Source organism: Rhamphochromis longiceps, linkage group LG13 (assembly GCF_057381845.1).
Source record: "Rhamphochromis longiceps isolate RC_006_pf linkage group LG13, R_longiceps_female_GT1.1, whole genome shotgun sequence".
Lineage (NCBI taxonomy): Eukaryota > Metazoa > Chordata > Actinopteri > Cichliformes > Cichlidae > Rhamphochromis > Rhamphochromis longiceps.
Genome location: NC_140569.1, coordinates 20,627,420 through 20,640,690, shown reverse-complemented (window position 1 = coordinate 20,640,690; position 13,271 = coordinate 20,627,420). Strand labels below are relative to the sequence as shown.

The following is a 13,271-nucleotide window of genomic DNA, read 5'->3' as shown; positions in this document are numbered from 1 at the left end:
ACCAAAAACTTTGAACCTATACATAGAGTCTGTAATTAGTGAGAGGCTTTATAATATCAAGAAAGCAGTGCTGCTCTTACTGAACTACGTTATAAAATCCCCAGTGTTTTAAAATGTACTTGAGCATCAATAAAATGTGTACCCGTGGTTGTTATTTTGAAGTATTGTCTGTATTTATTCTAGTGAAGGCACTACTCTTGCAGGTTTTCCCGTGCTGTAAGCTACTGATATTGGATTGAATGTTAAATGTTTTCATTGGAATTTAGCACATTAAGACCGCAAGATCACTTTTAATCAACATTATTGATTTGCAGTAATTTTACTCCCCCACCCCAACTGCCCAGCATTTATCCTAAATTAATGATGGTGGGGAAATTGACACAAGGAGTCAGAGGAGCACAGGGATTATGTGTCCATATCAAGCCAAAACAAATGGTAAAACGATCTCAGCGGCTGTGGGCCCGAAGGCAAAGTGGGTCGATTCTTACCTAAGTTTCCAGTCATCAAATAGGCATTGTGGAAATCCTTCATGCCCAGTCCAACAATGTGGATGAAATCTTCTATGACCTGCATGAGCTCCACTGCTCCGGGGTAGATCTGGACAAGATAATAAAGACAAGGGGACAGTTTTAATTTAAATAGTTCTCCAGTGATTAAATAACATCAGCATCAGAGCTGTAACCACCAGCTGTGCCAGCACATTTGGTGGCTGGCCTGTTTCTGGAAAAGCACTGCCAAGTCAAGGGTGATTGCCTCAGTTCATGTGTTGCTCCATGGACATCAGCACTCACATAAGAGTGAAGGGGCATGAATTCAGAACCATGGACAGCTCTATAGCACAAGCGGTAACACTGCTGGTCCACTCAGCTCTTTTCCCCAAAGTCAATAAATCAAAGGCACGTTAATCCAATAATTGACCTTCAAAAGATTGGATTACTGTCCTGGCTGCCCATCTACTGGCTGCCCATCTACTGGCGATGTCTCACATCTAATGGGATATATCGTGCTGTACTGCAAAACCATTTTTCAGTTCTGCACAAGACTCATGTAATCGTGGGGCGTAAATAAGTGTGTAAGCACACAGTGGTGATGTCAGGCAATTAGAGAAGCCTTTGAGTGGCATTTAGCAATTAGCACCTCACTCTAAGTTGATATTCAACAAACACCTGAGGCAGGTATTTCCCTCCTCTGTAGCACCTTGTGTGTGTGTGCACATGCCTCTTCATGTGCCGCGGCTAAGCCGGGATAACGGATCAGCGGTGCTGAAGTCGAGAGCCTCTGACACAGCAGAGTGAAAGCCATAGTGGGGGAGAAAAGCACATCATGTCGCCCCTTCCGGCATGTCTGACGCAGAGTGCAGTAATGCTCATTCTGCTGGTCTCCATGGCAACCGCGAGACGTGAAGGCAGTGCAGGGAAATGGCTGCAGCAGAGGTTCTGCAGACAGAGCTGTTCCTTTCCTTGCCATGGTAACAGAGGCAGGAGGTGAATATATAGTGATCAGTGCAAAAAGCCAACTTTACAGCCAGTTAAGCCCAATAGTGAGGTGTTTCATGTACGTGTTTTTGGTGTGTGGGTGCTGTGGAAGCTGAGCCGAGAACACTCATTAATGCAAGAAACCCAACAAGTGAGAAAAACTGTGTAAGGCGATGCAGCTTGGCCATGTTCACTTTTTATAATGATGTAACTAAAGCAGCACATCTCAGACATGCACATTAATAACTGCGGGAATATTTAACAGTGTCGCACATTTCTTCTGGGTGTTAAATCATGGAGACAATATATTTATTATATTTATTTATCTATACTTCCTCGGATCTGTCTGTCCTTATCTCTTACGCATACTCGCTGATGAAATTGCTAGTTTGTGAGCTTCTCTCACCGACATCATCCCTTTAGGGGCCCTGCCAAATTAAAGCTCCAGTAAGTAAACACCTAATTACTCCTTGTGTAGACAGCCAGGACTGGCACTCTGAGCAATATTTGAACTGCCTGTGTCCCCTTATAGCATCAGCTGAAGTCAGGTGTGGAGAAAGTAAGACAAAAAAGTCATTTTAAGGCATCACCTCACTCATGTGTCAGTGCAGGTGACACCCAATTTACCTGTGAAGGTGACAACAGAGCAGATGCCCTTTGCAGACTCGCAGTCATCACAGATGGCATCTCTGTCAGAGTCTGGATGTGTGTGATTTCAGGGTTCAGGCTGTCTCAGACACCAGTGGCGGTTTTGAAAACAAGACCTGCCACCTCTCAAACTGAGAGATGTGTCTAAACCAGGACGATGCTAGAATCCAATCTTCGTGAATAAACAAGTCTTGTGAATGGGTACTTTTCGGCACTTAAATTTTGACATACACACCATTGCCGCTGTGTTGCAGTATGTTGCTTCTCAATTTCTAAAGGATATTGAAACAATTTTTTGCCATCCACCTTTACTATATGATAAATATCAAGAGGGGAGACTGCTGCTGAAATGTTCATTTTTTTATGGTAAAACTGACCTGAGTAAGGTCCTAATCACACTGGTTGCTTTCATCGGCATCAGCTGGGTGAAACAATGCAGAAGGAATGAGTCCTGCAGTGTTGATGGTTGGAGAATGTCTATGGCGGTGCTGCTGCCACCAAGTGGAGCTCGGAGGAACTAGTTTTTTTCTAAATGAGGCCAGATGTCACACCTGCTAAATTACCTCACTACCATATGTGTAAGTGTAACATAATCCTAAATCCACCTGACTTGCCTTAATCTGTGCTATTCAGATGGAGAAACTGCAAACAAGCTTTGAGTCGAAGTTTGAGGCAAACAGTGTTCATGCAGCAACCTGAATTATTTACTAGGTGTACTGCCACATGCTTACCTTTTGCGCGTCTTCCCATTTCTCCTTATTTTCCTCCTCCAGGAGGTTGCTGATGATTTGAAAGAAGTTCTGTGGAGATGATGAAAGGGAAAATGCATAACACTCCCACACACCAGCATAACAGGCACTGCAGCTAGACGCTTTTCTCAAATCATGACATAAACACCATGCACTCCAAAAACCTACTGTTATGGATAATATACTAACATTTACGATAGCGAAAAATAAGAGATTTCTGTAGGGGCATAATGATTTTCTCCCGCAGGGCTCAATAGCACCAGGAAATCTGCCACTGAAACCGTGATGGTAAACGATAGGAGAAATGATGGAATTTGTGCTTGAGCTCTGACAGCAACACACCTTGGACCTCCTGCAGCTTGCAGCAAACACTTAATGCTACAGGAGAAAAGCACAAGCTGCAATCAGAAAAAAAAAAGATGAAAGGGAATGTTTGAGCAGCTGTGTGGATTGTCTTCTTCAGCAGTGGAGAGCGGGACTGCTTGGGGTGCATGCCTGCAGTCGTAATAGGACCCCTGTCTGATCTTTAGCCTTGTTATTTCGTTTGGTCTACAATATGCCTGAGGGAGTGGCTCTCTCTCTTGACACAGGCTATCTTGTTTTCTACTTGAATGCTTATGCTCCCTCTGGTGGTAATGTGCCCACTTTAACACTGCATTAGCGCAGAGACACACGGAGGGGTTGGGCTGGCTGACTGCTCTCCTGTCTGCCCACACACGCTCCTAATAACCAGAGATAGGACATTTTCCTCATTTCATAGGTTTTCTACGGTAGGAAAACGGATGAATGGCATCTTTGTATCCATCCATGGACAAAACATTTGGGGTTTTGCAGAATATTAAAAGGACCATGCGCCTTACATCAAGAGGAAACTGTTGATAAAAGTGGACTAAACCAACAGAAAACTAAAGAAAAGAGCATCTCTGACAGTTTGTAGTCCAAATATCACCACACTTCGGAGGTGCATGATTAATTGAGTTGAATTTTTCTTTTTTTTAATTGAATTAGATCAGAGTTTTGTAATCACCTAAGTAGGACAGCTTGTTTGTTTTTGCCTTTCTTTATGTGCTTTGAGTTACCTGAAACCTAGAAAACAGCACAATGCCAAACACTACGGCTATATTTCCGATTTAATATCTGACCGAGCTTATCAGTAAGCAGAGAACTGTGTGGCTGGTATTTAAATAACTGAACTTTCCTGCTAATAAAGGAGAAATTATTACTATTTCTATACAGCAAAGAGCTGATGGACAAGTCTCGCATTTTTCTAATTTCCTGGAGCTGTTACTCATGACTTTATCCAGAAGTAACAAACACAGACAAAACCTGAAACCTCACGAATAAACTACAGTAGTATGCTGTTACAGTATGCTTTTGGCATCACATAATAACAATTATTTTATTCTCAATTAGCAAAAAAAAATTGCACACATATATAGCACAACCATTCACACATGCACACGCAGCAAAACAACCACATATATATATAAAAAAACCTAACATGTATGCATGCTGGACAGAATAAAGAGGCCTGTGAAGGGTGGCTTTGAAATTGGCACAGCCCTGGGAGCATAAATTGTCTTATTGGTGATGGAGGTGGGGCTTTTGCTATAATCTCCATCATCCTATTGACATAAAGAGGATCAAGACTGCAGTCAAGCCCAACATGATGAGATGAAACAGCTTAGGATGTGGAGTAGATCTCCTGATACAATAGAGCCCTGGGTGTTTGTGCTATTTCACACACAATAGAATTCATTTTTCTCACATTACACATTATAGCTCTGGTACCCAAAATGATAAAACATTTATGTTACCTAAGTAACGGCATGGCATCCTTGCATACTTCACAAAGATTCATGTCCACATGTTCAAATGAAGCCAGCGTCCACTTACTTGCACGTCATCGGATGACGGCTCATAGCTGGCTCTCTTGAAGGTCTCTGTCACATTGCGAAGGATCTCTACTGAAGACAGGAGGTCACCAGCATAGAAGTTCCTCCTCTGGGTGAGATCCAGCAGGTTTTTTGTGACCTGGGACATCCCATCCCCCGCCAGCATCCTCTGGCCCTTGGCAAGGTGCCCCTGAACCTCCAAAAACAGGAGAGGACAGAACTTGGGGCATCGGTGTCCTCTGTTGAGTTCGCAAGATACACGCTAAGCTACACATTTAGATTAAATGGGGTGCAAAAAATCAGGAAGAAAGACTCTACTCTCTAAGGCCCTTTATGTGACACTTATATCTACGCCAGGCCTGAAATGTATTCTGCCTCGCGGATGTTTTGAAATGAGCCAATACGAATAAAAGAGTTAACTGGAGCAGAAGACACACATTTAGGCAGAAATTGCAGAGTGAAATGACATCTCACATCATTGCACAGGGTTTACGTCCATAAATACACGTTCACAGGTGCAGCGCTATATGTGCTATCTCAGCTCTTCTGAATTATTTTATTTTTAACAGTGATGGAGGGTTACCAAAATTACCTATTCTAGTGGAAGCGCTTCTGTGTTTTCAGGCTGAAGGCAAACCTACTAAAGCAAAAGTACTCGAAATGGTGCAATAAAATGCACTCGGGCTTCAATGAAAACTGCTTTTTGTGTGATTAAAAAGTCTCATCAGACGACAAAAGAAAAGAAAAAAAGAGAGAATTCACAAAAGGTTCTCTTGAGGGAAAGATATGATTCTATTAAACTGAAAATACCGTTTCACTGAGTTTCCCTAACTGTTATTTATTTATTTACTTATTTACTTTTTTCTTCATGCTGCAAGTCTTATTTTAAATGAACAAAATATTGCAAGTTGTTGCAGTGGATCCTATTTACCAAAACATAGCAAAGTGCAAGTGACGAGTAACCGAGGAGCAACATATATTGTAACCGCGATATCATCAATATTGTAATTTATTTAGAAACACAGACGAGAACATGCCTGGAACTCTAAATTCAGCAGCTGAAGGACATCAGGGAGGGAAAAAAAGGAAAAAAATGTGTGCTTAAATTTGCTCCTCTATTGGAAGTGGTTAATCTTTTTGGCTACATTGTGATGAGAATTGGGAGGGGGACACTGGGGAGGTAATTTATGGTGCATTGGAAACAGAGGCTGTGAGAGGGAGCTGACTTTGCACCTACTGATTGCTGCAAGTATCTGAATTCATTTGTTATGCATCGAGCATAGCTGGGCTGCTCCCAGAAGGCCATACCGCGGTGATCCAAAGAGCAGCGTCGACTAGTGGTGCCTGTAGAGGAGGAAGGAGACAGCGACAGATTTGGAGAGGAGGATTGGCGAGGGAGGGATGAGAAGATGAGCAGGCGCAGAAGAGGTGGGGGGGTAGGTGGAGTTAAGACCAACGGTGGGGCAAAGAAAGGCAGATTGAAGGGGTAGAGTGGGATTAGTTGGATATGAGAGGAGGGGAGAGAGACAAAAAGGAAAGAGAATAATATTAATACTTTTAATGAGAGTCTTATCTTTTCCTCTTTGTCCGTCATTCACCATCAAAATTTGATGTAACCCGCTCGTTAGAGAAGGCAATAAAGAAAGGTTTATGGAAGGAAAGTATTACAGTATTTGAACAGAAATGGTTTAATATTATGCCAAACGACACAGTCCCGTGCCTTTTAATATATGCTCTGCGTGCCCGGCTAATACAACTTGCAGTCGCTTATTCAAACATGCAGCAACTCAGCTGTGATAGCTGTCAGGCATTTAAACAGTAATCCTGAAATAGCAGAACTACCCAATATCCACCCACACGGCCTACATAGGGGTCCAACATCACACCTTCCCAGCTGTCGACCTGGTGGAGTGCACTTCACACATCACCCCACCGCTCCAAAACAGGTGCTTGACATCCTGAGGAAAACTCCCACAGCACAAAACATTTCCCCTGGCATCCGGGCTTCACATAAAACCTTCACTATCTCTTGTTCTCCTCCGTGCTCTCTCTCTGACTTTCGCACACTAACACACACAGACAAAGAGAAATCACAAACACCCCCCCCCCACACACACACACACACGCCCACCTTCTCCACAGCTACTACTTGGTGATATCCACTGAAGCCGAGAGTGCACGCTCGCTGTGTGCCGGGAGCAACCATGCATCACCATGAGACAACCCAGGGGGCAGCAGGAGAGGCCCAGTGCTTTACACTGGGCTGAGCCTCTGTGTCCCTCAAAGCGGGTTTCACCTGGGTGGTTTAGAGTTTTGCTTCACAATCTCTACCACTCTATCTACTGTTAAGGATGCCAGCAATCAAAAGAATGCTCGCTCTGAATTTTTATCAAAAAGATAGTAAAAAGTCTGTTTTATGATGGTTTGAGACCTAGAAATTAGGCATTCACTTCAGTGTTTTGGCTCTGACATTCCAAAAGGTCACTGTAAGCTGAGAAAGGTTGGGTTCTTTGAGTGGGAATTGCCAAAAAGGCACAGAGCAATAAGAAGAGGTCAAATTCAAGAACTGCTTGAAATTGATAAGCATTGAGGTTGCTCAGTGATGTGAATTTTGTCCACGTATAGACACGAAGCAGGAGTTAAACAGCAAGAGAGGTAATGTTTTGGTCACCGGTAGCCTGTGTTTATATTATTAATATACTGTATGATGTTGCAATTTTAATGTGATTTCAGCAGTCCTCAAAGACACAAATTACCCAAGGCCAAAATCATTTTAATGTAAAATCCCTGCACTGGAGCTCATCTTTTATTTAAATAACCTAATTTTAAGTTTGAAAAAGGGGAGCTCTCGATTGTGGTTTATAAGTGTGCAAAAATAAAACCTAATAGCAGACTTGCACTTTATATAAATATGTCCATAAGCACACCTTACTTGCTCAGGAAAGATGCACTCCTGAAGCCACCGTATGCAAACAGCAAAACAAGAGTAAAAGAAGCTTAATGAATGGTCAGTGTTGAGAGATAGACACTGATTCATTTGTAAGTCTTTCTTTTGCCAGTTTTGTGAACTGAATTTCTCCCAAACTGATCTATTTTTAAATGAAGTTTATATTGTACAGATATATAATTAGATATCAATCTGCCTTGGCTTTGAGACGGGTTGCTAGTGGGATCAAATAGGGTTAGAGACACAAACTCGAGGCCTTCGCTGTAATTCTGCCCCAATCTGTCATCTGTCCTTGCATCATCAGTGATGTACGTGGAGTAAGTTGAGTATGAAATATAGGTCAGTGGAGATGTGCTTGATCAAAACCAAGGCTGCACTCCACTGAGGCGCTGACCTGTCGCTGTCTGGTTTGACAGCGCTCTCGACTTGGGTGCCATTAAAAGAGAATTTTTATTCAAGTGATCCTCACCGAGACGGAATACTAAAACAGTGTTTACCAGCTGAGGAGTTGGAAACGAGACAATGTTAAAAAGAGGCTTTGAACAACATTTCTGTGGTTACCATCCGGTGGTGAAAAAGAACAAAAAAATCCCTTACATTCTTTAAAAAAAATGTTTCTGGAATATATGACAAGTAAAACGTCTTGGATTGAAATGGCTGCCATTAATATTATGAAAAGGTAGAACTAACAAATAAAAAAATGAATACCTTCCCCAGTGAAGGGTGGTGTCTAATTTATTTGCTGGAGACGGCTGGATAATTTTCTCTGCATTAACCTGTGAAGAGTTTGTTTAATAGCCTGTGGTGTTGCTGCTTTAATTGCTCCCACTTTCAGTTGGATGACTTGAACTTTAATTGATAATTGAGATTTGGGGCTCTCATTACACGGGCACATAAATAACAGTACATGAACTTTTGAATGCAAAACATCTTCCGCCAAAGTAACTAGTACCTTCAGGTCTTAGCGGGAATAGAAACGGCATATAAATCAAACTCAAAGGATTTATTGCACCGAGCAGCCACTGGCAGGTTTAGCAAATAACGCCGATCCATTCATACAAATGCAATGTTTTGCTTGGAAACTTAGGGTCCTGGCATTCATGTGGGTGTTCCTTTGACGCTACAACCTATCTAAACGTTGTTTCAGGCCAAGCACACACCCCCGTGGCAACGGCACTCCCCGGCATCAGCTGCCTTCCTCGGCAGGACAATGCTCAACGCTGTACTGCAAAATCTGCTCACAACAAAGAGCCCAAGGCACTGGCCCGGCCTCCCACTCGCCCTGAATATGCTTGGGAACAAGCCTAAACAAGCCTAATAAGTAACCCATAGTACTCAAAAGATCTACTGCCGGTATCACGTGCACTAAATGATGCTTCCAGGGTTCTGTGTGCAAACGTCACTGGGTCAGAGCTGTTTTTCTAGCACGAGGTGGACAAGATTTGGCAGATGGCTTTAATGCTGTAGCTGATCTTGTGTCATTAACAATACCTTGTTGTTGTACCTAATTGTTAAATTGCTTTTGTTCTGAAACAAATTAAACCATACACCTTTATTTAATGAAGGACCAGACTATGATAAATGGGCAATGGAAGCTCAAAATCTTACAGTTTTCATTGTGCTTCAGCACACTCTGCATCTAAAAGTAGATGTAAATGTAGCTCGCATGTTTACCAGTTTGGGGACATTTTTTGCTTGGCTGCTACACTGCGAACAAATTCATGTGCCATACGTGTCTCGCTTTTCCCCCCATTCTTGCCTCCGGTGGCAGTTGTCATCGCCGATGACCAAGTCGGTGCGGACGCCCCTGCACCCAGCGCTCTTTCTGTGATGACCTTGATGACGACAGGCGCTATGGGTGAGTAGGTGCTGAAGCCCCCTAACACATTCGGATGTTTCACCCGTGCCGTCACACTGCATTCGTGTTGCCCACTTCAGACATTTCAGTTACCTTCTCTGATCAATATTTCATCTTTGTTTACCTCTGCCATTTCGTATCAGGCTGTCCAGGAAGGATGAGACTATCAGTGAGGAAATTCACTAAAGGTTTGAGTCTGACCTTGATCTAATTCCAGGGCAAAGGTTTTGAAGAGTTGTTTTCATTTATGGTTTCTTAATGTATGCTCCCCGAAACCTGCTGACTCTAGAACTGTGATTAATGGCTTTAGAGATAAACTTGACCTGCCCTGACCTATTGTCTATCACCATCTTTTTCCCAGTCCTCTGTGCCAGCTTTGACAGGGAGGATGCACTATACTTAAACATGAAATATGTCTGCTAGCTGGATTTTTACCTTTTTATTATGAGACTGTTATAGTATAACCCAGTTCTTTGGCAAAGTGAAATAGCATCCCTGATAACATCACTTTGGGTTCAAGATGTACTGCACATACGGTACCAATAGCACATCTTGAACTTGAAGACTTGAACTTGAAGTCCACCAACACTGGCAGTTACAAAGAACTCAGCCCAGAGTGCTGACCTAGTACAGGCAGCAGCGACAGCGTGCTCACATCTGAAACTGCATCCAAATTAGCTGCATGTAAGAAAATAACACGTGGTCTGAATTAATCTTCTGTGTCGCAGCTCACGCGAATATAAGAAAGCTCATTAAAGCAGAATAAAGAGCCTCGCCTTGTCTGACCCGAACTTAGCACATAAAGACAACGCTTGGTGTAAATGAAATTCTTAGTAAAGGTCAGAAAGGTGTCGCATTTCCAACATCACACAAATAAACACACACACACACATACACACAATCCCTCACCGCAAGCTGGAAATAGCTTAGTGGTGCCAAACAGTTATTAGCCATAAAACTAATGTCAAGCCGGAAAGCTAATGTCATGCTACTAAATCTTACTCTGCGTAACTTTGCCGCAGGTGAGCCATCTGTGAATGACAGTGTGTTTGCTACTACATCTAGTTTGCAAGTTAGCCATTTTATGGTCGGGGACGAAATGTAATTTTAGGAACGCCAGACTGTTTTGCATTTTGCAACAGCTTACTGTGTCAAACCCACATGCAACTTTCTACACACGACAGCCCTCCACTGCGCCGATGTCTGTCTGCTGTTAGTAGGGTTGCCAACCGTCCCTTAAAATACGGAATCGTCCCGTATTTCGAAACAAAAGTACACGTCCCGTATTGAGCTAATAAGGGACGCACTTTGTCCCGTAATACAGTGAGAATCAAAAGTAGTCTATAACTTTTAATGGAATTAACGCTTTGTTTGAAAACATAATCCGGTTGTTCAGTGATGACGCGACGAATCCTACTTCCGGGTCTAAAGTAGTCTGCTTTAATATGGCTTTTGTGTTGTTAACATGTTTAATGTTATGTATTTTCTTCTATTTGATCTCAAAAAGCTCCTAAAACAGTCAGCGACCACTGTTGACCTCCCTCGGCTTTTATTACCGCTAATCATTTATTTAAGCTCAGTTTTTAAAACCTTACGATGTAACTACAGCCCAGCCCATGCAGCAGTATATGAATGACTAACCTCGTATTGTGGATGGATTATCTCAGTTGTTCTCCTGGCTGAAGTTTGGTCCTTTTACAGCACCCTGCCATGCGATTACATTTGTTCCTGACCACCGAGAACACTCACATTAACTTTTATCGAGTGGGAAAAAAGTTAGCTTGTTTATATTATGCTAACATAGCTGTGTCGCTAGCGGTCACGTAGCACATCATTATATACCAGCTAGCCCAACTTCAGTAACCCTACAAACGTCACTGCTGTTTAGTTTTCTGTCTTCATTTATGCTGGAAGTGATAGCAGAGCTGTACGTTTTAATTTGTTTCCAAAACCCCGCAGTCAGGACATGCTATATTGTATTTAGATAGAAGCTAGCGAGCTAACTCCCTGCTAACTTCTAACTCCGTTAAATGTAATAAATTCCGTTTTCATGGATGCCTGGATGTTAAACTCAATTGTTACACCTGGTAGAGCAGAACGCTGATCATTTTATTAAAGATGAAAGACTTTAGACAGTTTTTCAACTCTCAGTAATCCCATAGTGATCGTTTGATATATGGACCTGCAGCGGAGTTTAGACCCAGACACGGCTAGTGACGTCAGACTGAACAACCGGATTCCCAGCCCCTCTCCTGCTTTGTGACCAATGAGCTGACAGCACACTTATGACAATTCGAGTATGACAAGTCAGATTACCGCTCATCTCATTGGTTGAGGAAAGGTCGCTTACGGAGAAAATACCGGAAGACAACCGATGACCACAACAACAAGCATGGCCAACAGGGAAACAAACGCCGACACTGCGGTGCAAGTCTCGGACGGCACACTGTGCCTCCATAAAATGAAGGTTATAACAGAAAATCTGTCGCTCGCTCTCTCTGTCTTTCACGCACACAGACACACCACCACATCAACTTTGCTAAATTGCTAATGAAAAACATTGATCAGGCAGCTGTGATTGAGCAGCAGTGTAAATCCAACTATTTTCACGGTTGTTGTGGTCGTGATAATTTTGTGATGCCACATGGAAAAGGCTCGGATGAGCTTTCCAAAGTTCTACAAGTTGTGCCTCCATCGCTTGTGTCCAGATCACACGCTGCACAGCTGTGCTGCAACGTCTTTTTCACCGACGTTTACGTGTTTGCGCGTGAGCAGCTGCGGTGACACCCTCACGAGCGATTGATGATCGGGAGCTGGTCGTGAGGTGTTAATCGCTTCTCGTTACCCCACGTATACTACACGATGCACGATGAAGGCCAAAATCGGGCTGATCACCAAATCGGTCGCACGACTCAAAAATCGGCTCAAAATGGGCCAAAAATCGCACAGTGTGAGCCCAGCATTAGAGCAGCAATGTTTGTTCGCTCAGAGAAAGAAAAAAAAAGGCTGCAAAAGTACAGGGAGGACTGGGAAAAGGAAAACACCTGGCTGGAAAAGTGCACTATAAAGCGCACTGCACTGTGTGCCGGCGCACTTTTTCCATAGGCATGCTTCTATTGGTGGGCACATGAAGAACACGAGGGGCATGAAAGCTCGGGGAACCCTTTACCAATTTTTTGTCCGCCAGGCCACGGCAGAAGCAGATATGGTATGTAAACACTGGTTTGTTTTTTTTAAACCCTCTGGTTAAGGTTAATATGGGCATGTGCGGTGAGTATCAGGGCTATGTGGCCAGAAGTGTGATAATATAATTTATTTTGTGTAATAAACAACTGCAAGGATAGATGATTACAACAAATAGATGAATAATACATAAAAGTAATACATAGATGAATAATGATGATGAGTTATGATGCGTAATCATGGGAACAAGTGGGTTTACAAACAGGAGCAGCTGATTAGCTTTAGAAAAGCTGAAATAATACCTCAACTGAAGCCAATTGTACTAAATGCACTATATGTGCACAGTTACAAGAATGATTTTGTTCTATTGTTTTCTATTAATTTATATAATTTTAAGTTAAGTAGGACAGAGTTCTTTTAAAGAAAGATTTACTTATATTCTCAAAAGTTAAGCATGACAGGCTTCTGTTTAAGAAAGAGACCTGTTTTACTGTGTTAATGTTGTCATTGTGAGCT

General features: G+C 42.6%; 1 protein-coding gene across 2 annotated transcripts in view; it reads right to left on the bottom strand.

The window, feature by feature from the left end:
- Positions 1-13,271, bottom strand: part of adgrb3 (adhesion G protein-coupled receptor B3) — a 121,822-nt gene that overhangs the window by 41,696 nt on the left and 66,855 nt on the right. For both annotated transcript variants that reach the window (XM_085428366.1, XM_085428367.1), the window contains exons 9-12: positions 6,005-6,111; positions 4,769-4,963; positions 2,855-2,923; positions 489-597 (exon numbers count right to left, since the gene is read on the bottom strand). In XM_085428366.1, the coding sequence (XP_085284492.1) occupies positions 489-597; positions 2,855-2,923; positions 4,769-4,963; positions 6,005-6,111 (480 nt within the window). The remainder of the gene's footprint in view (positions 1-488; positions 598-2,854; positions 2,924-4,768; positions 4,964-6,004; positions 6,112-13,271) is intronic.